A 26,761-nucleotide genomic window follows, 5' to 3' on the forward strand; every position below is an offset into this window, starting at 1 on the left:
GCCTGAGCACTGGGCTACATGCCCAAGTACATGTGAGGTGAGAGAAGTTTAAGGAGATTAAACAACATTTCGGACATTTGACCTTCAAATTAAACAGATTAAGACTATTTCTACAAAGCTTCCAAAATTATTGTTTGGTACTTTTTGTGATCTATGACACTGTAAATAATTAAGTTGATATCTTGACATCACTGTTATTCCTCACAAGTAACTTATTATATCTCAGTGTTCTTCAAGGGGATAATCATCACCCTGCTAGGCTTGGAGACCGCAGTGAATGCCAATCCGAAGTGAACCTTTATATTTGTTATCTTTGGATTTGTTTTTAGACATCGCATTTTAGATAAACACACATATAAACTTATTGAGAATTGAAAATATGAACATGACATTTTTAATCTAAGTGAAATAATAGAATAAATACTATATTAACTCACAAAGTTAGAAGATAAATCAATCTCCAGGTATTATAAAAAATTCTCTTAAATGTATTAAGAGCCATTTTTTGGGAGGGATTGTACAAAATGTAATTGGATAGAGAAAAAGTGGTAAACATCTTATCACATGCATCAATATGGCCTGAGATTCACAAAATTCTGAGACAGACCTGGCTGTCAGTGAGGTCCTTGTTTTCTGTGAAAAATATTGTTTCTACCTTCAGCAGGAAATTGAGTTTGTAAATCCTGGAATGTGTATGCTAAATACACCGCTTCAGATTGAACAGAGTGCTCCTTGTGTCATTTAAAAGGTTTCAACTTTGCAAGCTTGTAAAAGCTGAAAGCCAGCAACAGACCTTTGTAAAAAAGTTTTCTTTTACTGCCGTTGGGTGTTTTTATTTTTGCTATAAAAGTTTGAGTCCAAAGGTGTGTTTCAGTGGGATATTATCAACATTTTGTCCGACAAAAATACTATTTTCTATTAACTCAGTTGCTGAACTCTCAAATTGAATGTTCATCAATCTTTTCTATTCTTTGTTTGTGATGTAAGTTACCCAAATGTATTGAATGGGGATTTATAAATCCCTCCCTTTTCCCTTCCACTAATTACAGTTCAAGCAGTTCAGTATTTTTAACAAATGGAGTTCCTACGTAACTGGGAATGTTGAATAAGGGCTCCTTGGTGTAGGTCTGCCTGTGTCATGTTCCAGTGATCGCAGACAAACAAGAACCTTGTGCAAACAGCTTACAAAAACAGAAAGAAAGAGTCACTGGAGCACTTAAGCCTTACCTTGGAGTTAAGGAGGGATTGTTTTCTGAACCTGTGAGAAAAAACAGGAAAATCCAGATGAGACCACACCAATTGGTTCCTTGCCAACAGATAAGGACACATGGCAGAGATGATGAAAGAGTGACCAGGACATGTAAACAGTGATAATCAGGAAACGATTTGCAGAGAGCTGGTATATGAATGTTTGACAAAGGACCAAAAGCCACAAAAGAGAGGAGCTACCTCAGGAGGAACCATCGTACCGAGCCTTTTCTGAAACATTTTGGTTTCTGGATTTTAGTTTCCTTTACTACCTAAACTGCAGTCATGGCTGGTGAGGAAAAGTTGTCGTACCATGAATCCATTGAGAGGGCGAGCAGCTCTTTGTATCGCTTCCCTCTGCTCCCAGTCAGAGGAATTCCTCTCATGAACCATATTGCCAACAGCTGGGACATTATCTGGGCTTTCCGTCCTGACCCCTCAGACATCCTCATCGCCACCTACCCCAAAGCAGGTAGGCCACTCCAATTCAGGTCTATAAAGAAATCAGTTTGGATCAGGGTCATTTCTTTGTGTCATGTATTTCTTTAGAAAATGTTGTTCTGTGATTATAAAGCGTTGTTATGAATAAAACTACACAACACTATGGCTATATGGATGTTAGATATTGCTCCTTCTTGACAAACTACAACAGCAAAACACCCATTGCCATTATAATGATCAATTTTAATATATATTAGTGAAATACTCATGAGTAACTTCACTTTGATACTTTTGTACTTTTGACCGTTTCTCACAGTGTAGTTTTGCTACTTTGACCAAAGTAAATAATACTTCTTTCCGCTAACTAAACAGTTATTTAAGGAAAAGTACATAAACTAGTAAGCCGGTATTTGACCCCAAACTGGTGCAATTTAATACAAGGAAAGTATCTTTATATAAATCAGAGTTAATTTGTGTTCCTGGCACATTAGGGACCACATGGACCCAGGAAATCGTTGACCTGCTTCTTCACAACGGAGATGCTGATGCCTGTAAACGAGCCCCAACACCGGCACGCAGCCCTTTCCTTGAGATTGTCTCCCCGCCACCAATCCCATCAGGTGTGAATTCATGTGGTTATGTTACTTTACAATTGAATGAAGTCCATCTTCAAGAGCACTTTGCTCCAGCAGCTAACGCTAAACTTCATTTATGACTTCCAAATACATCGTCAAACTAGGTCCTTCTTTGCCATGTTACCAATCAATTCCAGGAGAAATGTCATATTAACCCATACAAATCTTTCTTGCCCCAATGGTAGGCTACTGTAGTCAAAACCTGCTTTATCTATGATTTAGCAACGTTCATTCATGCTAAGAGTGGGACTCACTCTCACAAACATAAGCATACAATTGAATTAATGAGTTTTTCTTTGCTAAAATCTTGTTCCCTCACCTCATGTTGAAGGTATTGATCTCATGAAGAACATGGATCCTCCAAGAATCATCAAGACACATCTGCCTTTTCAGTTGGTGCCTCCTGCATTTTGGGAAAACAAGTGCAAGGTAAGACTGTCAGACTATAAGTGCAAAGTCCCGCAGTGAATTTAACTGTCTTAAATGGGACCATAAAGGTTGATATAAAGCAGTGGTTCCCAAAGTGGGTGGCGCGCCCCCCCTGGGGGCACAGAGGAATGACAGGGGGGCGTGAGAGACCAGGAGGAAAAATGGTTATTAAAAAAATAAATAAAATAAAAATAATCATAATTTGAAAAAATATTGATTCGAAAATAATATGATACAGTACTATTACGTCTGGGTCTCTGTGTTTCATTAAAGCTCGGCTCTGTGCGTGAGCGAGCGAGAGAGAGCGCACCGGTACCGGAGATCGTTGTTGTTAGCTTCTGGTGCTAGTGAGCTCCGCTAACGGCTATAAGGAGTTTTTTCAACAACAAAGTGGAGGAGAGTCCTCTCCTGAGAGACTCAGTGAACTAAAGGACTCTCTCAGTGTTATCTCAGTGGGTCTCAAACGTTTTTGTCACCATTAATGTAAACAATTATTTCCGAGGCACACGTTTATATGATCATTATAGTTATAAAAATATAAGAGAATAAATGAAAAACAGGTATGAAATACTATATGACAGTAAAAAAAGAATAAAGTTTAAAAGGGTGATTTGTAAAATATCCATAAAGAAAAAGTAAATCTGTTTACAGTGAGCATATGCCGTGAGCTGATTATCGAGCCTTCATTGTATCTGTTGCGGGTACACTGTGTATTTGCGTGGGGATTGTTGCAGTAGAAAATTCCACTGTAGTGACCGGTACATTAATGGGAAACCCTAAATGTTTGAGCACCCTCTATGAAACGTCAAGCTACCCCACAGCACCCCCAAAATAAATCTCTGGTGCCGCCACTGAGCCTGACTTGTGTTGGGGGGGCCCGACTTTTTTTTTCTCCAAAGGGGGGACCTGATAGAAAAAGTTTGGGAACCACATAAAGCATAACAATTGGGTGAGAGGTGAACAACACAATGCCATATAACTGATTTTCTGCATTGTTGTTGCTAATCCCTTTTTAAATCTCCCTGCTGATTGTGTTCAAAGACGATCTACGTGGCACGCAATGCCAAAGACAACATGGTGAGCTACTACCACTTTGACTGTATGAATAAGACCCAGCCTGAGCCAGGACCCTGGGAGGGATACATATCCAAGTTCATGAGGGCAGAGTGTAAGTAGATTATGTCACATTCCTGTGGGTCAAGTCACCTTTATTCAAACTGCTTGCTATGGTTTGCACAAAGCGTCCGTGAATTACCACCATTCTACAACATTAACCCACTCGAAGCCTTACAAATTGAAATATCAAATTGTTCTTCAATCCATGACGCCCTGTGAGAAACGTGGTATCAACCAACAACCAACATGACAGGATTAGCTGCATGTTAAAGGTAAAGCCAATCAGAACAACATTTTTCCTAAGACCTAACAAATCATTTCAACTTCAACTCAAATAGCCCATGGACTATTGTGAACCTGCAGAGAATCATGACAGATTTAGCAAACAGCAAAAGTTATCAGTAGGAAATATTTTTATGAAGGTTATTGTAGTAAAAAATTAAGCCAGCAGTTGTAAATATTAACAGGTTATTAATAAATGGACTTTGATCCAGGTTCCCTTCGGCCATGTCCCAGAAGGTAAGTGTTCTCCCTGGCCCTAAAAAATGTAAACAGACTCAAAGCAACTACAAAGTTACATACAAAGGCTGCAAAGAGACACAAAATAACTATAACTCAAACAAAAATAGGCTGAACAACTAGTCTCTTGCTTTTGTGTAGGAGAGGCAGTGGGGCCTTTTGCAAATCTGTGCTTGGAGGCCCATTGTTAATCAGTTCAGTCAGACAACTCACGTTTTTCTTTAACATGTTTATTAGAAGCAGCATATAGTTGAGTTTGGCGTCTAGGCTCGGGTCTCATCCAGTGGCGGAGCCAGGACATTTTCAGTGGGGTGGCCAGGATGGAAGCAGTGATCATTTTGGGGTGGCATTGAAATCACTATTATATGAACCAGGCCCAGGCCACGCTAACCAAGCACACTTGCTGTAACCACACCTCCAGAACCCAACCCACTGATTTATGTTTTAAATAACTCTACCTGTACAGGCTTGCATCTATCTTGTAGTCCAATACTAACTGCACAATATTTACTGACACTGAGCTGTGAAAATATAACACTTATGGGGGGACAGGGCTGCTGAGCCTAGAGATGGATCTGTTAGTCCTGGCACCAGGGGGAGGGACAACTGATTTAGTTTGAATAGCTGCTAAAAATGTACCTGCATTTACTAAATGACAGCTAAAAGAGGAGTGAAATTAAAAACCTGTATAGATATTAACAGTACTTAATGTCAGCTTAGTAAAAAAAAAACATTACAATTATTATTTACAATGGACTACGCGTAGCTAACAGACATATTTCCACCACTCATAGACCACACCCACCTTTTCTTTGAAAAACTGGGTGACATACTGTCGCCCTTTAGTCCCTCTCTCTTTTCTTTCTCTCCTTTCTTTTCTATTTTGTAAGCCTGACTTTGTGAGTCGTTGAGACATGGTTCACACCTAAGTACTACCATCCCTGCTCCTAACATGCTCTCACTCTCTGCTAGAAAGTGCCAGCGGTGCTGCACCGAGTTTGGAGGCAGGACCAAACCATTACATGTAAATAGAAGGGGGTGTACAGAGGCTTTGGAAAATTAACTTTTGGAAGAAAATAAGTTAAATGAATTGTAAGTTTAGTGAGTACATTATCAATATAACGTCCTATTAATGTTAATTATTGATGAATGATGAAAGGTTACTTAAACATTTTTTTCTTAATGTTCTAAAATTGTTTAGGCCCCCGTGGTGAGGGTGTTTGGGGTGGCCAATAGGGTAGCCAGGATTCAGCTAGGGGTGGCCGTGGCCACTCCCATCCACTCCCCAGCTCCGCCACTGGTCTCACCACTCTACAGATATACATAGCACGATGAGTGATGATTAAATAACTAACCCCCAGAGCCTACAGGTGGAAGCTGGGGTGGGGGTGGGGCAGGCAAGCAGCAGCGACGTAGAGTAACTGCAGCATAGCAGCAGCAAGCAATGCATAGAGAGATATCTGGGAGGTTAAATAGAGCGGCGTATTAGGAGAACTCTGTTTGGTTGGTTGTAGAGTGGCAAGGGGCGTTATGTATGAATGCAGCATAAGTGCTCGAGTTGACTGCCTGAACTAGCTCGCAGGCTTCGCCCCATTTAATAGAACAACCTGGTAACCCAAAAGTCAATGACTTATGATAGATATGCAGATAAGTACATAAAAAAACAACTTAACTTTTACTGGCCTGTTACCATGAACAATGATTGATGCATTTTGTCTCTGCAGTGGCGTGGGGCTCGTGGTACGACCATGTGAAAGGTTACTGGAAGGAGAGAGAGAAGAGGAACATCCTGTACCTCTTCTATGAGGACATGAAAGAGGTACAGAGAACCCAATGGACTCTGTAATACAAAGCATGATGTACAAACTCTTACCATCACGTTTGTTCTCCCAGAATCCTCGGCGCGAGGTGGAGCGCATCATGAAGTACCTGGACCTGTCGCTCTCGGATGAGGTCATCAGCCGGATTGTGCAGCTCACTTCTTTTGAGATAATGAAGGAGAACCCCATGGCCAACTACTCCTGCATCCCAACGCATGTTTTTGATAACTCCGTCTCCCCCTTCATGAGAAAAGGTGCCTCAGTCAATCCAAAACCATATATTGGTCATAATAATAATAATAATAATAATAATAATAATAAAGGTATGAGCAAGTCTGAACATGTAACACCTTTGAAGCCCCAGGTTTCAAAAGTGAAAGAGTGATCTGCATTGAGGGAATAATATATAATTTACACCTCTTCTCACGTCTGTTAACACACAGCGAGAAGGGCTGACAAAATACCACGAATACCTTATAATAATAAAATTGTTTAAGCTGCCAATATTATTTAAAAAGAAAACACTACCCTTTTAATATGTTGTGTAATATTCTGTTCTCCCTGTACTTTCCTTAACTGTGTACAACACAGCAGCACCCCCTAGAGCATTATTCACTTTTTAATTTAATAAACAATGACCACCGGTGAACAAAGCTGGATTTATTATCTTTAGACTGGATATTAAAATGAGAGTATTTTAGTTATTGTTTTTTTTTTCATGTATTATAGTAATTTTTAAAGTTTTGTCTTTGGGGATTGTTAGTGTGGGACATTTCCTCTGTTTTCTAATATTTGTTACACTAAACAATCAATTAACATAGTCGATAAGGAAAGTTGCAGCACTTCTGTTCAACAATAAACGCCATTTGGGGGAATCATTTAAGAACTTGCACCATAGATTATTGCTTATTTCCACAAACTGTATATTGATCTTCATATCTAACACTTTTGTTTTATCTTCTGCGTTTTCAGGTCAAGTGGGGGATTGGAGAAACCATTTCACACCCGAGCAATCAAAGATGTTTGCCGAAGATTATGACAAGAAGATGAAGGACGTCAATATACCATTTAGGACCCTCATCTAAAGGATGTTGGGTTTTATACCAAACTAATGCCGCCTTATAAACCAAAGAATGACGTACTGATTCAGGGAAGACAGAAATACTGTCAGAAAATTTGACAGGAGCTCAAAACCAAACCAGCAGAGTAAAAATAAATAAGTTTCAGCTCAGGTGTTAATTGCTAGTGTTTAGATTAAGAGGAAAACCATTCAAAAGTATGTTTAAAGAATAAATAAAAATGTGCTCCGTGATACAAGGACGTGAGTTTTTAATCATCACTTTATTGCAGCTTATCACGTAAACAATATATAAGACCAAAAGTGTTGTGACTGAGTGGACATGCCCATTTTATGACATGACACCTCCAACAGTCTGTTTGCATAGAGCCCGTAGAGAGCACTTGCAGCTGGAGGCATGTGCTTTTTCTGCCCATATGAAGTCCTTTTGCAACCCTACACCACACTGTACAAAGCCCAGCCAGAGAAGGGAGGCTGCACGAGACACGAGCAACAAAGACTAGAATAAAAGTAATGAGCTGGAAAGTCAATCATATGAAAATGGACAGAGGACACAAAAACACAACAGCTGAGAATATCCAAGTTTAACAAAAAAATCACTTTTAATACATACTTTAATTTCTGAGAATAAAATCTTAAATATTTGAATACTTTATCGACAGGGACAGTTCCCGCCATTTTAATCAAATCTTCTTGCTTATATAGAGGCTATGTTTATGTAGATTTTCTTGACAAGTTTTGTTTATTTCTTTCACAAGTTGTCCTGTGTTTTCTCCTCTCTCTTCTATTGGTTGGCCCTCTTTGGTTTTGATCTTCCTCTTTTCCTCTCCAATTCTTTCTCTCCAACCCTAAAGATCCTCTTCTTCTACATCTCTATTTTTTATTTTTTTCTGTACCTGTTGAAGAGAAATAGGATATTTTAGAGAAGGACATGATTATGGGAAACATGATTTGGTTGACAATCGATACTGACAAGGACACTTTTGACAAATCAAATAAAACATATATTTGCAGACAAACAAGACATCACTAAGAAAACATGATGCTACCTATAAAATAACCCATACAATGTCTCACTCAGATACAAATCTAATGAAAGCAGCAAACTAAACTGGAGTAGTGATTTTGGACAAACAGCATGGTAATCCCATTTGAAAGTATTTTTATAATTAGGTTAGGTGCATTGCAATTTAAGCATAACAAAACAGTGTTTATTAATGTAATTGCTGTCATGCATTATCTGGTTATTATCCAGCCCTTATTGATGAATACAACAAAGTAGATGCATCCTAAATGATTTATTCTATGTTTATATATGCTATGCTTTTTGTGGGACACCAACAATATCAAGCGTTTTTACAAAAGTGGTAACAAATCAGGCATTGGTCACACTCCTGCCTACAGACAGAAACGACCAACAGACAACAGCAACTCAGAGGTGATGAAGGACTTCTGAGGATCTCCACATTCATTAGTCATCATGTCACCTTGTCAATTTGGGACAGATGTTGAATGCATTTAGTAGAAGGGAGAAGCCAGAGAACCCCATCAACAGGAGTGTGATAATATATAAAGTAGACACTGCTAAGGACGGATGGCATAATAACATACGGGACAAAACAGACGATACACCAACATGCACACAAACTACAGATTACTTGAGTTGTGGAATACCTTGATGTAGTTACACGCGGGGGGCGGGTGAGTCTGAGTTAATGATGAGGGAAGGGTGGAATTAGGCAGATGAAAACAGACATTATCAAACATGGTGAAGTGATAAAAGAGAGGATATTATGGGATGAAGAAGAATTAAGTTAAAATATTAATGAAAATAAATAAAAAAAGATGATAGTATTAATATATTAAAATTATGTTTTTTTTAAAAATGAAACAGAACTGTTATTTTAGGTATAAGTTCAAATATGTTAGAGTGAGAAAAAAAGAGACTACTTACAATCAATGTAGTTGCGGGCCACGAACTTCAGCACCTCATCAATAAGGATGACGGGGAAGGAAAGCTTCAGGACCACCAACCACTGGTCGACGTTCAGATGGGTCAGATGGAAGACCATCTGGGGGGAAAAGGAGTGGGGAGGAGTCAGAACTGATGGGAGACGACAGCGGAGAGCAACTACGACAAAAGGCACACGTCACAGAGGGCGATGTTTCAATATAAGACGGCTGACTTACGGGCATTGGGTCAACATAGATGATCACGAAGTGAAGGGACATGGAGAGGGCCATGGCCATCAGCAGCCAGATGTTAACCCATGGGGGCATGCGCAGCAGAGACTGGTTCTCAGACAAGCTTGAAAAAAGAACAAAGAAAAAGTTAATAAATGTCTGTGTTTACCTGGAGAAAAACCACACGAGTCATCATCTCTTGTGACTCAACATTACCTGTTGAGAGCGTTGGACATCTCAATGGTGACCAGCACAGACAGGGCCATGGTCATGGGAGCGCAATGCTCAAAGATCGAGCACTCGATTCCGGTGAAGTCCTCGTTCTCAGGGCAGCACTGCATGAAGTGGGACTGTACAGAGGAGAGGGGGGTTATTTAGTGACTGCTTGTAAGTGTGTTTGAAAGATAACTTCTTCTTAAGATACAGCCCTTTTCATACTGGATTACTTCTAAATGATTTGATGAAGAGAAAGTTAATTTCCATAGTGAATATTATGCTTTTAAAAGCCAAGAAGGATAAGTCTGACCCATAGGTTAACGTAATGGAGAGACAGCGTTAAAGAAAACGTCCTTTTAGTGTTTTAAAATATACACCACCATTATTACAAGCATTGCCAAATGTCGAGTCATCCTTTTCTCCTTTTTTACTTTATTTTTTTATTGTATTATCAAAGCTGTTTATGAAGACAATCAAGACATATTTTATAAAAATGATGAGATGAAAATATTAGAAGTTCAATTGTATATTGAAATTGTATATGTGTGTTTTTTTCAAGTTGTATGCTCGTTATGTAGGTTGATTAAATAAGAAATATGTTTTAAAATAATTAAAGAATGGTAAATTACCAGCTGGTAGTAAGAGACACCGGGTCCCTCTGGGTCATAGATGAACCAGTAGGCAGCACCTCCAACAGTTGCCATTCCGACGTATCCTGTGAGGGAGACATGACGGAGTCAGTGTAGGCGGGGTTTTTTCAAACCGAGTACAAACATGGCGTCCAAATTCCTACTTACCACCAATAACCATATATCTGAAGAACAACCATCCGGAGATCAGGGGCTCCTTGGCGGAACGTGGGGGCCTGCCCATGATGTCAAGATCTGGGGGGTTGAAGCCCAGGGCGGTGGCGGGCAGACCGTCAGTGACCAGGTTGACCCACAGAAGCTGGACGGGGATAAGAGCCTCGGGCAGACCCAGGGCGGCGGTCAGGAAGATACTGAATGAAGAAAAGGATAATAATCAGACAAATGGAGACAGAGAGAAAAGGCTGAAGTGTATGAATCAGTGCTTCAGCCACTCACCAGACGACCTCACCAACGTTGGAAGAGATGAGGTAGCGGATGAACTGCTTCATGTTGTTGTAGATGGCTCTGCCTTCCTCAACAGCAGCCACAATGGAAGAGAAGTTATCGTCAGCCAGGACCATCTCAGAGGCAGACTTGGCAACGGCAGTGCCAGAGCCCATGGCGATGCCGATCTCGGCCTTCTTCAGGGCAGGGGCATCATTCACACCATCACCGGTCTATGGAGGGAGGAAAGGATGCATGAGTTCAACTACTCTCAAACAAAACACATGTACGGACAAATAACCTGACACAAAGCCACCAACACACTGTGCTCTTACCATGGCAGTAATATCATCGAATCCTTGAAGGAACTCAACAATCTTGGACTTGTGGGATGGCTCCACACGGGCGAAGCAGGAAGCTCTCTTCACGGCCATGGTCTGTTGCTCCAGGGGCAGATCGTCAAACTCACGTCCGGTGTAGGCCTTTCCTTCAACATCCTCATCCTCGCTGAAGATGCCAATACGACGGCAGATAGCGATGGCGGTTCCCTTGTTGTCACCTGGAATATGGAGGAGGAGAGGTTTAGTGAAGTGAAATGAATGTTTCTAGGATTAGGGTTACAGTGTATTTTTGATCAAATTCAAAACCCACAATAATAACTTTATATTAAACTTTACACTTTGGTTTAATTTAGATTATACATTTTCCTTACTCAAAAATGGCAAAAAATCTTATATAAAATATATAATTCATTAATCATTGTTCTACAAGAGAACACAAGGTTATAATCTGCTTGAATGTAGTTGTTTTTATATAATTAGTGATAATATTTTATATAGTCGGCTATATCTCAATAGTATGTAGCTGCATATACATAGAAAATACATAGTTGTAAAAGTGTGTTGCAATGGCACCATCTACTGGAATGTCTAGTATGTTTAACCAAAATTCATGCTGTCTCCTATTTTCAATTCTAGTGACATATTTAAATTGAAATGAATTTGTATTTATTTTGCCTTGTTTTTGTAGCACACAATATCATTGTTGTGGTCCTTCTCTTTTCCTACATAATATGTATATCATTTTTTAAGTTAGTTCAAGTTTACTAACACTATTTTTCATTGGTTATTTATATCTTAGTTTTAGTTTGAATGTACTGTCAATACTTAAGTTGGTTTATATCTTCCATGTATACACTTATGTTACAAAATAAACTGAACTTAACTTGTTTCATGGCATCTGGTTAGATGCTAAGTGCATTTCGTTATATTAGCACTTGTTCTCTGTGCAATGACAACAAAGATCTATCAAATCTAGTCTAATCTAAAATGACGGCACATTTCTGAATTGATAATCCTTCCAGCCCATAATACTAACCAGTGATCATAATGACACGGATTCCAGCAGCTCTGCAGAGCTCGATGGAGCCGCAGACCTCCTTACGGGGGGGATCCAGCATACCCACAACACCAACAAAGGTCAGATCAACCTGAGGAGAAAAGCATGAGTTCAGTCAAAGTGTTCACATGTAGTCAAGGTTAGATCCACACATCTCGTTATGGAGGCGCTGGGCTCTCACCTCGTAATCGGCGAACTTGGTGGCATCCTCGAGGTTCATCTCGTCCATCTTCAGGGGGGAGTCACGGGTGGCGAGGGCCAGGCAACGCAGGGTGTCACGCCCGGTTCCCCACTCCTTGATCACACTCAGCATCTTCTCCTTGATGGCGGCGGTCAGGGGCACGCGGGTAGCTCCAACACGCACGTATGCGCACCTGTCAATCACACCTTCTGGGGCGCCCTGTGGTAGAAAACAGCACGATTATCTCATGTTGACTTGAATGCTTCACCACCAAAGTGCAGCTGTTTGATCAAAGGCTGTGAAAGAGACGAGCAACTTGCCTTCACGAACATCTTGGCTCCACCATCACCCTTAGTGGGAGTGCAGTACACGGACATGGACTTCCTGTCACGGGAGAACTCAAGAGTGACGTCCTTCCTCATGAGCTGCTTGACAACCTGTTGGATAAAAGTTTTTTTATTAGAAAGGCTGATTGGTACAAAGTAATAGATTTGCGATGGTTGGATCAACCTTGTCACATCCAGCTACTGCTCATAAATGGGAATATTCAACAACATGTAGCAAATGGAGCGAGGAAACTTACTGAGCAACAGGCGGTGGCTCTCTCAATTTTGGACAGGTTCTTCACGTTGCTGTTGAAGACGTTCATCTTCTCCACCAGGCAGGACAGGGCGGTCTCAGTAGCCTCACCAACCTTCTCATAGATCTTCTTGGTCTGGAGAAATAAAGGGGGGATGCAGATTAATTATCTGTGGAAAGTCACAGGATTTCTGACATTTTCCTTATTTTTAAAAATAATTATTATCCTTTTGTGTATTCCCTTGGGTGAGCCTTAATTTCCCTGTGGGGATCCATAAAGGTCTTATCTTATCTTAAGCACCCTGCATGACCTTATGACTTTACCTCGTTGTAGTCCAGAGTGGAGTCGTTGCACAGGGCGCAGATGGTTGCGATCTCAACAAGGCCGTCGTGTGTGCTGCAGTTGGTCTTTGTACCACCCTGGGAACTGAACAAAAGAGAAACAATTAGAAATAAGTGAGAGGCGGTTCAAGTGCACTTTTATGTGTGCCTGATACTGGGTTTGAACAAGGAAAAACAACTTACACCTCGCCCTCGGGGGTGTACTTGGAGCCAGAGATATCGAAAGCATCAAGTTCAACATGGTTGCCCTCAGCGTTCTTGATGATGAACATCTGTGGGCGGAGGACACAATCTTAATTGTAGGCCAAACTGTCACCAACAAAATCACCTTTCTGAGTGTGAACAGTGTGTCACCCACCTTGGTCACACACATCTGGTTGGTGGTGAGGGTGCCGGTTTTGTCTGAGCAGATGACGGAGGTGCAGCCAAGAGTCTCCACAGAGGGCAGGCTTCTGACGATGGCGTTCTTCTTGGCCATACGGCGGGTACCGAGAGCCAGGCAGGTGGTGATGACAGCGGGCAGACCTGAGAGACACATCAGGGGAAATGTGAATCAGTGGAGGAACACAAACACTCTGTCTGCAGAGGTGGGGAAGGTACTCAGATCTTGTGCTTGACTAAAAGTAGAAGTACCAGAGTGTAGGAATACTTGTTACAAGTAAAAGTCCTGAAATTAAAATGTTGCTCAAGTAAAAGTAGAAAAAGTAAAATATACTTCAAGTACCAAAAGTACTCATTATGCAGATTGGCCCATTTCAGAATAATATATTGTATATGTTTTTGATAATAACCTAAAAGTGTCATAAAAGCTGGTAAAGTTACAGCTAGTTTGAATAACTGTGTATATTGTAATGTAGCTTACAATGAATGTTACTCCGGGTGTTACTAAAGTCATAAGTGGTGATGTAGTGGAGCTTAAAGTACATTATTTACCTCTGAATTCTAATAGGGTAGAACAAAAATGAAATACTGAAGTAAAGTACAAGTACCTCAAAATTGATCCTAAGTATAGTACTTGAGTAAATCTACTTTACACTACTGTCTGTCTGTCACTTTCTGCTGTTATTGGCATGCTCCCCTTACCCTCAGGGATGGCAGCCACGGCCAGAGCCACAGCGATCTTGAAGTAGTAGACAGCTCCACGGATCCATGAGCCACCGTGGACGGGGTCGTTGAAGTGGCCGATGTTGATAGCCCATACAGCAACGCAGATCAGGGAGATGACCTTGGACAGCTGCTCGCCGAACTCGTCCAGCTTGGCCTGCAGGGGAGTCTTCTCCTGCTCAGTGGCAGCCATCTGGTCACGGATCTTACCGATCTCAGTGGAGACTCCGGTGGCGACAGCAATACCGATGGCCTTGCCAGAAGCGATGTTAGTGCCCTACAGAGGAGAGAGGTACAGGTATAGGTAAGGATAAAGGCTAAACACTGAAACACATAATACATTGATGTTGGTAAATCACTTACAGAGAAAAGCATGTTCTTCTTGTCCTGGTTGACGGCCCTCATGTCGGGAACAGCCTCAGTGTGCTTGATCACACTGACGGACTCACCTGAGAGGGGAAAACACAACATTTAATCAAAACTGACAAAAGAGTTTGGACAGAAAAAACACATATTTAAGGTTTCTTGAAAGCTTACCAGTGAGGATGGACTGGTCAACACGCAGGCAGGTGGACTTGATGGAAACAAGCCTGATGTCAGCGGGGACTTTGTCACCAACTGTTGGGAATAACAGAGAAATCGTCAGTAAAACGTATTGAAATAAATGATTCATAAAATCATTTTTTACATTTAACATCAAATGATTGCAACTCTAGTGAATATGTATATTTTCACTTGCACCTCCATAACCTTCAAATGACACACATATTTAAAATTAGAATTGAAGTTTCTTTAAATTAAGTAACTTTTTTGTGCTTAATTCATGACATTTTATAATGAGATTTAAACTAAACTGACTGAAAGGCCCATTGAGAATAACCCACACATGTTGGAGGAGGAGGAGGAGGGGGGGGGGGGGGTTTAACAGGTGTACACTGACAAATGAACAGAAGTGTGCAATGGCAGCTAGGGGAGAAGAGGTGTGGCAGGTGCTAGTGGGGGTATTTATACTCAGGATTTCCTTCAGTCAGCATGTTTTAACAGCAGTGCTACTCATATTTCCTTAAAAAGACACGCAGCTTTGCTATCAGTCACATATATCCTGAATATTTGTGTCCGTCTTCCTTTCCCTTAACAGAAATGTAAGCAACACCCTGAAGCTGAATGGTGTCTTTAACTGTCTCATTGAAATTAAATGGTGAAGACTATTGGACACAACAGGGATTTTACCACAGATCTGTTCATTTACAGATCAGGTTGTACTTTTAAAAATGATAAATCTTGGCATTTCTTACCACAGACTTCAACGATGTCACCAGGGACAATTTGTCTGGCCTTGATCGGCTGCACACTCTTTCTGTCAGCGCGGTAAACCTTGCCCATCTCAGGCTCGTATTCCTTGAGAGCATCGATGGCGTCTTCAGCGTTACGCTCCTGGGACACACACAGACAGAATAAACAGTCATTTAAAAGTCACAACAAAACAGGGGGTTCAGTTTGATAAAGAAGTATACATTTGTATACAATTATAAAAAAAACACATTTTTACCCTTGAACGTCCTCTAGCAGGATTTGAGTCAAAACATTGATATACAACATCCTGATGACGAATGAGTACGTAATATGTATGATCTTAAGTTACGATAAATATAATATAATATTACGATAATATATATTTTTTTGCCCCCCAAACATACCAGTTATTGTGTGGACAGTGGTGCCCGGATCTATTTAAAATATGTTATAAATAACAACTGGGCCCAGAGATAATATTTGGATGGGTGTCATTTTCTCAAAAAAGGTAACCAAATTAAATTCTGCTATTTGATTCGAAGAGCATGAATTGCATAAAGTGAATCATCTAACACCTGTCTGCTGGTTACATCATATCTATCTTCTAAAATTAAAATTAGAGTCTACTTATGTTGTTTACAAAATATTTACTCTATGTTGTAACATTAACTTGAGAGCAACTAGTCCAGTTGAGCAACTGATCCTGGGTATAAGGCACAGCAGTAACTGGAGCCAGTGTACTTTCTGTCATCATCTTATTGCCCATGTGCCGGGCCTCGTCACTGACCTGCCATACTCCAACAATGGCGTTAGCGATAAGGATAAGAAGGATGACGAAGGGTTCCACGAAGGCGGTGACGGTCTCTTCACCTTCCTCAAACCAGGCCAGCACCTGAGGTCAGAGCATAAAGAAGAAATCAGTGTTGGTGTGGGCACACAAGTGGAGACAACAGTGAAAGTGGGCCAAACCGCTCCTGAGAAACAATGTGCAAATATGTCCCAATCTGTATATAATGTACTTTAAATGAACATAAACTAGTGTTTAAACATTTGGATTGGGCCTGAATTAGAATAGTCTTCCAGCTTTGAAATATTCTCTAAAATGTGTTGAATCTGAAAAAGAAGGGGATACATTTGAAGGAATTGTGGAGGCTCTCTGTGGGCATTAAACACGAGTATGCATTTAGCATGTTTCACAGTAGTTTGTAATAACAAAAAAAGGTGTGATGATTTAAAGGCGTAATTATTCAGGCCTTGTCAGTTCCCATCTTTCCAAGTGTTAATGCCTGTTATTTTGATATTAGTACGTCATAATATAATTACATAATGGTCCCTAATTTGATCTCAGTGTCCCGTTACTCCTTCTGACTTCAACCCTCTCTCTGTGGAGGCCCTCCGTTCCGTGTTTCAGGCTTGACCTTTCCCGAAGGATTCAGTTTCTCTCCTCAGCTTGGGGCTTTCTTAAAATAAACCCCCTCAGCCCCCCTATACTTCCCTGACCCCCATCTCTCACTGGCTCCTCAATATTCGCCTTCTAAGGCCATCATGACAGCTGCTCGAAGGGGTGAAAGCTGGGTATAGGAATTAATACACCTCCTACAAGCTTGCAATCTGTCTCCCTCCTCTCAAGTTGTCATCCTCAAAAATAAATGGAGGGGTGGAGGGGGATAAGGAGTTATCTGGACACAGTGTCCAGACATGAATGATCAACTGCTGCATGCTTTTTTGTACTACTGTAAGAGCAAGTGTGGTGGGTTTTAAAGTGAAATGGATTTTAATGACCTGTTTTTAAGATGGCTATCTAAAATGGTTATTGTGCCAAAAATGTAATTGTGACATTCAGAAGTTTATTCTTCTAAATATGAATTGTAAAAGTGTGCACCTGTTCTTTACTAGATAACAGTAAAGTGTCTGATCCCACGTGGTGTCAGTGTCTGGTGGAATGTGTTGCTACTATCATGTCGACTACAAATCCTACTGCCGTTACTTGTCTTTAAAAGGAACATGACAGGAATGGCCAGAGTTTAGAATTGCTGATCTGATTAAAAAATAACTATTAACACTTGTTCACTTACAAAAGAGATGCAGGCAGCCAGCAGCAGGATCCTGACGAGCAAGTCCTCAAACTGCTCACTGATCAGCTCCCAGATGCTCTTACCTGAGCGAGACAGAAGGACAGAGAATATAAGTCAAGGGATAATTATCACAGAATGAATGATATTACTGGATGTGAAAGTGTATTTGGGTCCAAAGGGAAGAGTTTAGAGTATATCATGTATGGGGGAATCCAGTTTTCAGATATGTGTTGGTAGTTGTATGTCATTAGCATGTAGGCATCACACAATCAAATTGCTGCCTGAATGTATTACTTTTACAACCCTTTTGAGAGCATTAATGATGGTCCTCATATCTGGGTTGAATTAGGTGTCTGTAGGCTCTTGTTCGGATTCAAGAACCTTGTAAATGTGGCTGGATAGACACTTACCCTCCTCAGCGGGCAGCTCTGGAGATGGACACCAAGGTGAAGGAAGAGAAAGAGAAGAAAAAAAAGGATGTTGAGTTAAAACGAATAATATTAAGAGAAGAAACATGGTGTTATTCAATTAACATTTTCATCAAAACTTTGGCAGAAAAAGTTAAACTTCGTTGTAGAAAATGATAAATGTTACCTTTAAGATATTCGGTTTCTCACATTCTCTAACTTCCATCTTTTACAACAAAAATGTACTTGCTTTATGCTATAAGCGCTGTATGATAAAAAAAATCCATTGTACTGTATCAGCTTTGACTGAACTAGACCAAACGAAACCTCCCTGCACTGCCTCTAACTTTATAAATTCCTTAATTCTAAGAAAAAATAAACATTACATCAAATGGCAGCTGAATAAAATGTTCCAAGATTACAGAAACATTGCTGTAGAAACAAAAATGCTTTAGAGGTAATCACATATTACAGTATTCACTATCTATCTTGCCATTCCACTGGGTATTGATTAGCAATCATATTAAGGATCATTTAGGAAGTAAGCCATCTAGGCACCTCCTCTTTATCCCCGGCCTAAAATTATCCATCTCTCCTGTTAACGCCTGCTCCATATATCACCCAGGAAGCTTCTTGAGCCATCACCTGTCTCTCTCGCTCTACAGCCATCTTCTTTGGCCATCTTTAAATAGCTCTTCAAAGCCCTCAAAGTCTCTGCTTCTCAATGTCCCTGCATTTCTACCAGCTGTTGCAAATCCTCTCTAAAAAGGCATCTCATGCAAAATCTCAGCCCAACTCAACAAGTATCTCCACTTACTCACATCTCCACAAACTATCCAAGCAAATGTACTTTGTGAAATATTAAAAATGCATAAAAACATTCATTTTTCTTTAACTGTGAAGTGAGAAGTTTCTCTATGTGGCCTAATTGCCAAATATTAACTTTCAGAAGGCTTCCAACCCCTCCCCAATGCCCGCAGTCTCACCATTAAAGCCATATTTTTCCAGGTTCTTCTTGAACTGGTCGGGAGTGAGCCCAGATTCTTCATTGACCCCGAAGTAGGACAGGCATTCTGCCGTACCCTTTGCGTGTGCGTTCTCCATCCTTTCAGATTAGACGTTCAATTCTCACCCTTGTTCCACCACCCTCACCTAGAAGCTGGCACACTCCTATTCAGGAGTTCTGATCTGACAGAAAGAGCGAATGTCTGCATACTTTTTCATGGTTTTATACCACCAAGGGGCTCAGGATTGGTGGACACCCCCCTGACACACGCCCCCAGAATTCCAGCATGGGAAGGTATGGTGGGTGCGAGGGTGGGGGGGGGGGTGGGGGGGGGGGGGGTTGAGTTGGGGCAATGGGGGGGTGAGATGTTGGACTTGGACAGGAACTGAAGACAAGACTTGGATTTGGAAAGGGGGGGTGGGGGGTAATGCAGGAGAGTGGTGGTGAAGGGGAGGGGGTGCACCATGGATGAAAATGAGATCTGTTTTTGGAACATGCATGGTCAGTGGAATAAGACGAAGGGAGAAGGTGAGAGAGTGAGACAGGAGATCATCCAGAGGGGAGGAGAAGGGGAGGGGGGGCGGGGGGGGGGCATTGAGTGACAGCTCAACTGGTTTCTGCTGAGGAAAGGTGGCCGAGCCGCGGAGAGAGAGGAGGACGCTAGTGAGAGATTGAAGAAGTGGAAGAATCATTTAGTACAATAATTAGTTGGCACTTTTGCTTTTGAGAATGTGAGTCATGCATGTCTGCCAATTGACACATAAAGTTCAAAGGTCATGTCAGATACAAAAACTGCATCAGCTCCTCTGGTCAACACATGCACATTTAGGTTCTGCAGACCCACGCATAATAACAGAACTGATAATAAGCCCAGTTAAATAAGACGTGGGAATGATCAGGAAAAGTGAGTGTGTAGTGGAGGAATGATGAGTACGGGTCAGGAATGCCGAGAGGAGAGCCAGAGTGTCACACTATTGCACTGCAGAGGAAAAGCCCCAGCTGCAGATACAGAAGGATCAAGTTTTATTCCTATTTTTTTATGAGGAAAGGAAGGCAGCGGGGAGATATAGAGCGGCTTAGGTAGCTGCACGAGAGATGATCCGGGACACACATTTCTATTGAGTGAGGCACAATGGCCTCTTGTGGTGGATTCACAGCATTGTAACAGCTATTGGGAAATAAGAATACACATGATTAAACATAGAAACTCATATGTGGCTATTCATATACCTGGGTTCATTAGCTTAACGTTGCCTGTTCCAGTTACATCCCATTTAGTGTAAATTCAGCATCAACCCTATTCTTTGGCTCGATCTCTGTTGATTTACAATTTGTTTAAACAACAGTAAACAGCAGTAAATGTACCGCAGGTGGTGCAGACAGGAGTTCAAGTTGATGTTGCTAATCAATACACAGACAGGTGTTCCTGTAAGAGCAGAAGTGGTCACTGCTCACCACCTTGGACAGCTACAGGCCACATTTTTGCTTCAATCTATTTATTCCCGTATTACGTTGTTGTACAGCGTCACAGTGCCAGCAAGAACCCAAAAACAATGTCATCTTACTGTGAAATAGGCTTTACCCCTAAACAAAGGCACTTATTGGCATTAATGGCATAAAATGTCACATTCTCCTAAAGTTTATTTTTGGCCAAGTTGTTCCAGAAAAGTGTTAACAGCTGTCAGGGTTATACTGTACTGTGATTGATTTAACTGTGTCGTGTTTCATTTGAATGCCACTGTCACTCAAAGTGGGGCAATCAAGCAAATTGTTCTCAGCGAAAAGAAAACATATATTTGGGAACTTCTCAGAGGCCTTTGAGATACAGTGTGTTCACCTATAGATGTAGAAAAATATGACTATTAAAAAGTTATAATTAGGTGTGTCTCTTAGCCCGATTCAAAATGTACATTGAATAGTAATAGCGTGTAGGGCTAATAATATAAGTATTACATAATGTGTTTGAGCATCATAATAAAAATATGGCTGCTCTTTAAGTGTTGCAAAGTTCTCAATCACACTTTGACACTACACTTCCTTTTATAGCAAACAAATTCTGCTGTCACTTTTATTATCTAACTTTTTATTCAATTAATTATTCATTTTTTAACACCTAAGTCCTCAGTTCAAGTGAGGATTGTTCTTGTGACCAAAAACTCACATCATGGTGTTAACAACTATTGTGTGACCTTTAGGATTTCTCACTAATAAAGATGAAGATTGCGCTCTCAATGATATACTTAATTTGAAAGACTTATTCTTACGATTTGATATGTAATCATCAGATTTACAATGCTTTTCATTGAGGTTGTTCTTATAAGCTAACATGATTTGTAAAGTATTGTTGGCTTGTGTATGTTTCATACAGTAATAATTGCTGTATGGATATTGATACAGTGAAGGGAAAACACTGCAGCAAAGTGGATATGTCTATTAATGGAGGATTTAACTCTTTTGGTACAGCTGAAGGGCCGCCTCTTTGATTATGGAAATGGAAATAAAGCAGATATACATTACAAAAAAAAAAGAATACATTTACAGTACATGTATTATTAGCCTATTGAAAACATAAACGTGAGCTTCTGCTGCCCCTTCACTGACAGTTTCTAAAATAGGGAGCTGTTTTTGTGGCAGCTTTCATGTTTCCAATCAGCTGCTGGTGACAAACTGACCCGGCCCTCTCACCTGCTGGTGTGGGGGCGATTCCTTTCCCGAAATGTACAGAAAATAACTGTCCATGATGTATTTACAATATGTACTTAGTTCACTGCATGTTTTAAATGCTAGCACAGTATCACTTGATAAAGTACTAAACGTACCTCTTCTTTGTAAAGCTGTACAATATGTGCATAAAAAATGTATTGCAAAGTCAATTTAATTAGAGAAATCATGATTGCTATACACAACTATAAAGTTGAAAAACACAATATAAAATGGGAACATTGCCTCTAGTGAGAATTGGGGCTATTAAACACTAAAAACACTCAACATATCATATTTTAGTTTTAAAATGTATGGGCACTGAAACCTTCATATCTAAATTACTGACGGGATCTTGTTATTTTATTATGTCTCATTATCAAATGTATTCCTTTGTCGTCATGTCCAATTATCTGTTTAAAATAACTAACTAAAAAACATGTGTTTTTCTTAGTATTCAAGTAACTTTTGAAGATTATTTTGTGTATTTGTGTGTAATAATTTCCTATGATTTCACCGAAATTCCAAATGATATGAAAATGACGAGTGTGCAAATCCAAGCTATCCAAGTGTGTGTGTGTGTGTGTGTGTGTGTGTGTGTGTGTGTGTGTGTGTGTGTGTGTGTGTGTGTGTGTGTGTGTGTGTGTGTGTGTGTGTTAGGGTTGCTCGATTATGGCAAAAATCATAATCTCGATTATTTGGGTCAATAATTGATATCACGATTATTAAAGCGATTATCCATTTACTTTGAAAACATCCATTTATTGAAAAAAATATTTCAATACATGTATGTTTTTAACAGTTGATCACCCTGAACTCTAAGTATAATTCAACTGAAAAACCAATAAAATAAATAATTGATTTTTTTTTAAATAAAATAAATAATCATTTTATTTCGATTATGTTGTTTTCATAATCGTTGCAAGCCAAAATCGTAATTGCGATTAAAATACCATTAATTGAGCAGCCCTAGTATGTGTGTGTGTGTGCGTCTGTGCGTGCGTGTGCGTGTGCGTGTGTGTGTGTGTGTAAGCCTAACTGGAAGTCAATTAAACTTCAAGCAGTGACCCATATCAATCTGACATTAGCTTTATGTCCTATGGAATATTTTGTTCCAGACATGTCGCTAAAACATTTTATCCCATTTTGTTCTGCCAGTGTTCCCATCTCTGTTTCACGCAATCGTTCTCCAGGCCTCAGCTGTTGTGCAGCCGTTCTGACCTCCGAGATTTGGGGGTCGGCCTGTCAGTGTCTCCCTCAGGGCAGAGCAGTGACATTTAACTCAATATCCCAGAAGGATAAGGTTTCCCCCGCCGTCCCCTCCATCTTCCGCCTCAGTCTATTGCTGAAGTGTCAGTAGCCTGTGGGTGAGGGGACTACTACAGCGTAACTCCCGCGAGTTGGGACACCCGTCACCTCGTCCTCCCCACCGTCGCGCTAACACGCCACGCCCTCGTGCCAGGCTCAGGGAACACCATGTGCCGCCTTAGCCCATCGAGGCCTCCCTCCTCCACTTGTGAACACTATACATGTTCCAAGTTCGAATCAAGTGTTAAGTACTGCGGCCGTGCAGCTGCAGCACGCTGATCTTATGCAACTAAGTCTGTCTCTGCTGACTTGCACGGCACATGCAAAGTGAGAGGGACACGGACACATTTATCACTTAAAGACACGGGGTCGGGAAAGACTGACATATTTCCTAAAGAAGGTTATTGTCATTAATGGCACCTTCTCAGGTTCAGTTGGTCTACATCATCCATTTGTAAAAGGATGTGTATAATAATGTAGAGATTCATTTGCTGGTACTGGTTACTGGTTACTACTTTGTCAGCCAAGAAGTGTAATTATAGTAGCATATTCCTTTAAACTACTAGGCTAAGGCCAAACTCATTGTCTTATCTGGGAGTGTTAACAAAAGGGAACATATTTGTTAATTTCCCCTTGGACTAGTTCACTCACTCAACCTTCCACCAAGTTTCAGGAAAAACTAACAGACAAACAAACAAACAAACAAAACTACCCGAAAAACACAACCTTCTGTAAGGTAACAACACTGTCCAACTGAAATACGTTGAGACAGCATCATCTTTTCGGCACTTTCATCCATAAACTGTAGGTTTTATTCAAATCTGCAGCTTTTATGCACATGCTATAAATGATAGAATCACTGACCAACAACATGAAGTCAAATAACACGTGTTTTTTTTTTTTTACAGTGAGGACATAATTAGTACTGTGCAATAAGGCGATGGATAAAGGAGCTATACTGTCAGTGTTAGCGGGGTACTTGTTACAACATTAGCTAATAGTAATAATAGAAGTGGCAGCTGAGTCTCTGAATCCAGAATTCCTCAGCAGATATAAATAGAGCAGGTGACACTGTGCTGCTCGGCAAGGCACCACGACAGCTTTGCGGCTTTTTATTTCACAATGCTGAACCTTTAGCTCAGGCTCGTAAGTTTCACTTTTAACTATTGGGGTAAAAAAATACGACTGGATGTTAGAGGGCGCATTCGACTCCACGGTGTCGTTAGGATCCATGTGGTACTACATCGGGCTTGAGAGTTGCTGGATGTTCACACCATTCTTCACACTTAGGGGTGTACTACATAAGCCCCAGGGGAGCCGATAGGAAAGTGAGCCAGTTGATCAAAAGTGGCTTTCATTCTCCTGATGGCTCATCAGTACCTTGACCGGTTCAGCATTTTCATAATGTGGTTAATTCACTGGCAGAGACGTTTTATTGAGAAACTCAAAGCCTGGAGTATAGAACATCAAGCCTCTCGTTAGCTTCACTGGCTGATATAAAATCATTCTTACAGCTGCCTCGAGTCGCTCAATGTACATTTCATTATGATATGAGTTTTATCCTATATAATAGTTACTAAAATCTGCTTGCAATTCATAGTTTGATGTTCTTCTATAGAGGTGATGGTAACATGTTACACATATTTTGTCACTTTGAGCATATTTTGGAATAAGTTCTACTTGAAGCAGTTGTAATGCCCTAGACTTTTACTCTTTTTACTCAAAAACCTTTCAAGAGAATACATTTACTTCCTCTTGCTACTTAACATTTATTTATGAAATGACGTTGATGGAGTCATTACAGTTCTATCCTTGCTACATTAACCCAACTGTCCAATCTGGAGAGTATGGGACATTTAAGTTTTTAATTTTTTTTTTTAAGATACCTAATTACTGTCACTTGTATAATCATTTAAATGACATATTTTACTTCTATTGGAGTCCTTGCTTAAACGTTTTTTTAATTAAGTATCCTTTCTTCACCTCTGGGCTTACAATAAATTCACTGTTACAGTTCTATAGATTACAACAATCCCATTTTTACAAGGGAACAAATAGTACCCCGTAGTACCGTTCAACATGCAAGTATGTTTCAAAATAAGCAGGCTGCACAGATTTTTTAAATGCCTGTACATGAACAACATCCTTCTGGAGTTTCACAATAGCCGTCATAAATTAAACATCCTAGTATTTCAGCCCAGCATTGCTGGATGCAATAGTATGTACAGTATTTAGTATCACCTGAAAGATGAACTCTTGGACATATACTACATCTTCAATGTCTTGTCTATTTTGAGTACTCTAACCTAGACACTCTTTCGGGGTTCACTGCTCATACACTCAAAACAGTAACGAACAGGGACGAAACTAGGACACGTCTGAATCGTAAAACTGACCATCACAAACATTTGAAACATAATCTGAAAGAAGCGCGCAGAGAATCTAAAACCAGATAACTAGTGACACATTGTGACGTATTGCAGGTCTAATGTCCCATTATAAATAGGATTGTACTCCAAGAGGAAAAGGAGAAAGTGTGAAACAAGGGTTTATGTCAGAAGCACCGTTGTGGCCTAGATATTTAGGCCTCACACATCTTGTCTGGACATAGAGGTTTGGAAAGGGTAAATATTGTTCTTGCAACATGGTAGAAATAAACGGTTCAAGGACGCTTAAAAAATGTGTTTTCTGGTTGACATACAGTGACCCTACTATAGCCTACTAGATAATTTATTTGTAGTTAAAGCTTCCGTTTAAAATAAATCGTATTCAAACGTCCTGTATCCTTCACCTTTCACCTCCTTTTTCCTGTAAAAGGAAGCTAAATGATAGACAGGGCGTCTTAAAGAAGGGTGTTGACAGCAAGACGAATGAATGCAAAGAGCCGGAGAAATGCCTAAGAAAGAAACAGGATCCTGTTTTGATATGTATAGAATGAGAAAGATAAAAGGGAGAATAACTACTAGAACTGAACAACCAGAGCCAGCCCGACCCATTAAGCGACATAAGCGGCCGCTCAGGGCCCCGCAGCCAATAAGGGCCCCCTAGCAAAACATGATTTTTTTTTTTTTATCTCAGTACACCATCGCCGTGATAAGTATGTTTAATTAATTTTGTTAATATGCCTAGATTGCCTACTCTCAAAGTCATGTATTATATGATTGAGTCAATCATATAATACATTAACCGTGCTTTACCTGAACCTCATCATGAAACTAGAGAGGACGGCAGGAATGTAATTTCCCATGTTCGGTGAATGCAACAGAGGCAAGGCACCAGACCAACCAGAGAGTTGAATGGAAATACACATATTTCTTATTGGCTGACAGGTACCTATCCTGTGAGCTGTGACAATGTTAAAATAAAATGTCAGTCGGGCTCAGAGTTTTTGAAGATGGACATAAGAACATTTGTTCTTAAAAAAGACGACAATTCTCAAGTGGTTGCTCACACAATAACCTCAGAGCCAGCACTTGAGCCAGGAGAACAAGGTATGTAAATGTCAGTAGACTTCCAAGTTATGCGAACATGTAAGCAAAGCATAAATTACAGCTACGTTGACGTTACTTTGAATCGCGGGGGTAAGCTCAACCGTTAGCAAGTAGCTAT

General features: G+C 40.4%; 2 protein-coding genes across 2 annotated transcripts; one reads left to right on the plus strand and one right to left on the minus strand.

Annotated features, from left to right (window-relative positions):
• Positions 1-522: 522 nt before the first annotated feature.
• On the plus strand, positions 523-8,118 carry sult1st6 (sulfotransferase family 1, cytosolic sulfotransferase 6). The gene is made up of 7 exons (XM_079657150.1): positions 523-1,720; positions 2,181-2,309; positions 2,656-2,753; positions 3,795-3,921; positions 6,113-6,207; positions 6,282-6,462; positions 7,181-8,118. The coding sequence occupies exons 1-7, from the start codon at positions 1,534-1,536 to the stop codon at positions 7,291-7,293; spliced, it is 930 nt and encodes a 309-aa protein (XP_079513276.1). The 5' UTR covers positions 523-1,533; the 3' UTR covers positions 7,294-8,118.
• Positions 7,866-19,344, minus strand: atp2a1l (ATPase sarcoplasmic/endoplasmic reticulum Ca2+ transporting 1, like). The gene is made up of 24 exons (XM_079657136.1): positions 19,125-19,344; positions 18,142-18,159; positions 17,732-17,814; positions 16,444-16,548; positions 15,659-15,797; positions 14,901-14,981; positions 14,727-14,812; positions 14,343-14,640; positions 13,618-13,784; positions 13,443-13,531; positions 13,242-13,344; positions 12,922-13,053; positions 12,659-12,775; positions 12,339-12,557; positions 12,137-12,248; positions 11,095-11,318; positions 10,772-10,992; positions 10,484-10,686; positions 10,316-10,401; positions 9,687-9,820; positions 9,477-9,594; positions 9,241-9,358; positions 8,961-8,993; positions 7,866-8,182 (listed from the first exon to the last, which is right to left on the minus strand). The coding sequence occupies exons 1-23, from the start codon at positions 19,240-19,242 to the stop codon at positions 8,971-8,973; spliced, it is 2,994 nt and encodes a 997-aa protein (XP_079513262.1). The 5' UTR covers positions 19,243-19,344; the 3' UTR covers positions 7,866-8,182; positions 8,961-8,970.
• Positions 19,345-26,761: the final 7,417 nt, after the last annotated feature.

Source organism: Notothenia rossii (assembly GCF_949606895.1).
Source record: "Notothenia rossii genome assembly, chromosome: 11".
Classification (NCBI taxonomy): domain Eukaryota; kingdom Metazoa; phylum Chordata; class Actinopteri; order Perciformes; family Nototheniidae; genus Notothenia; species Notothenia rossii.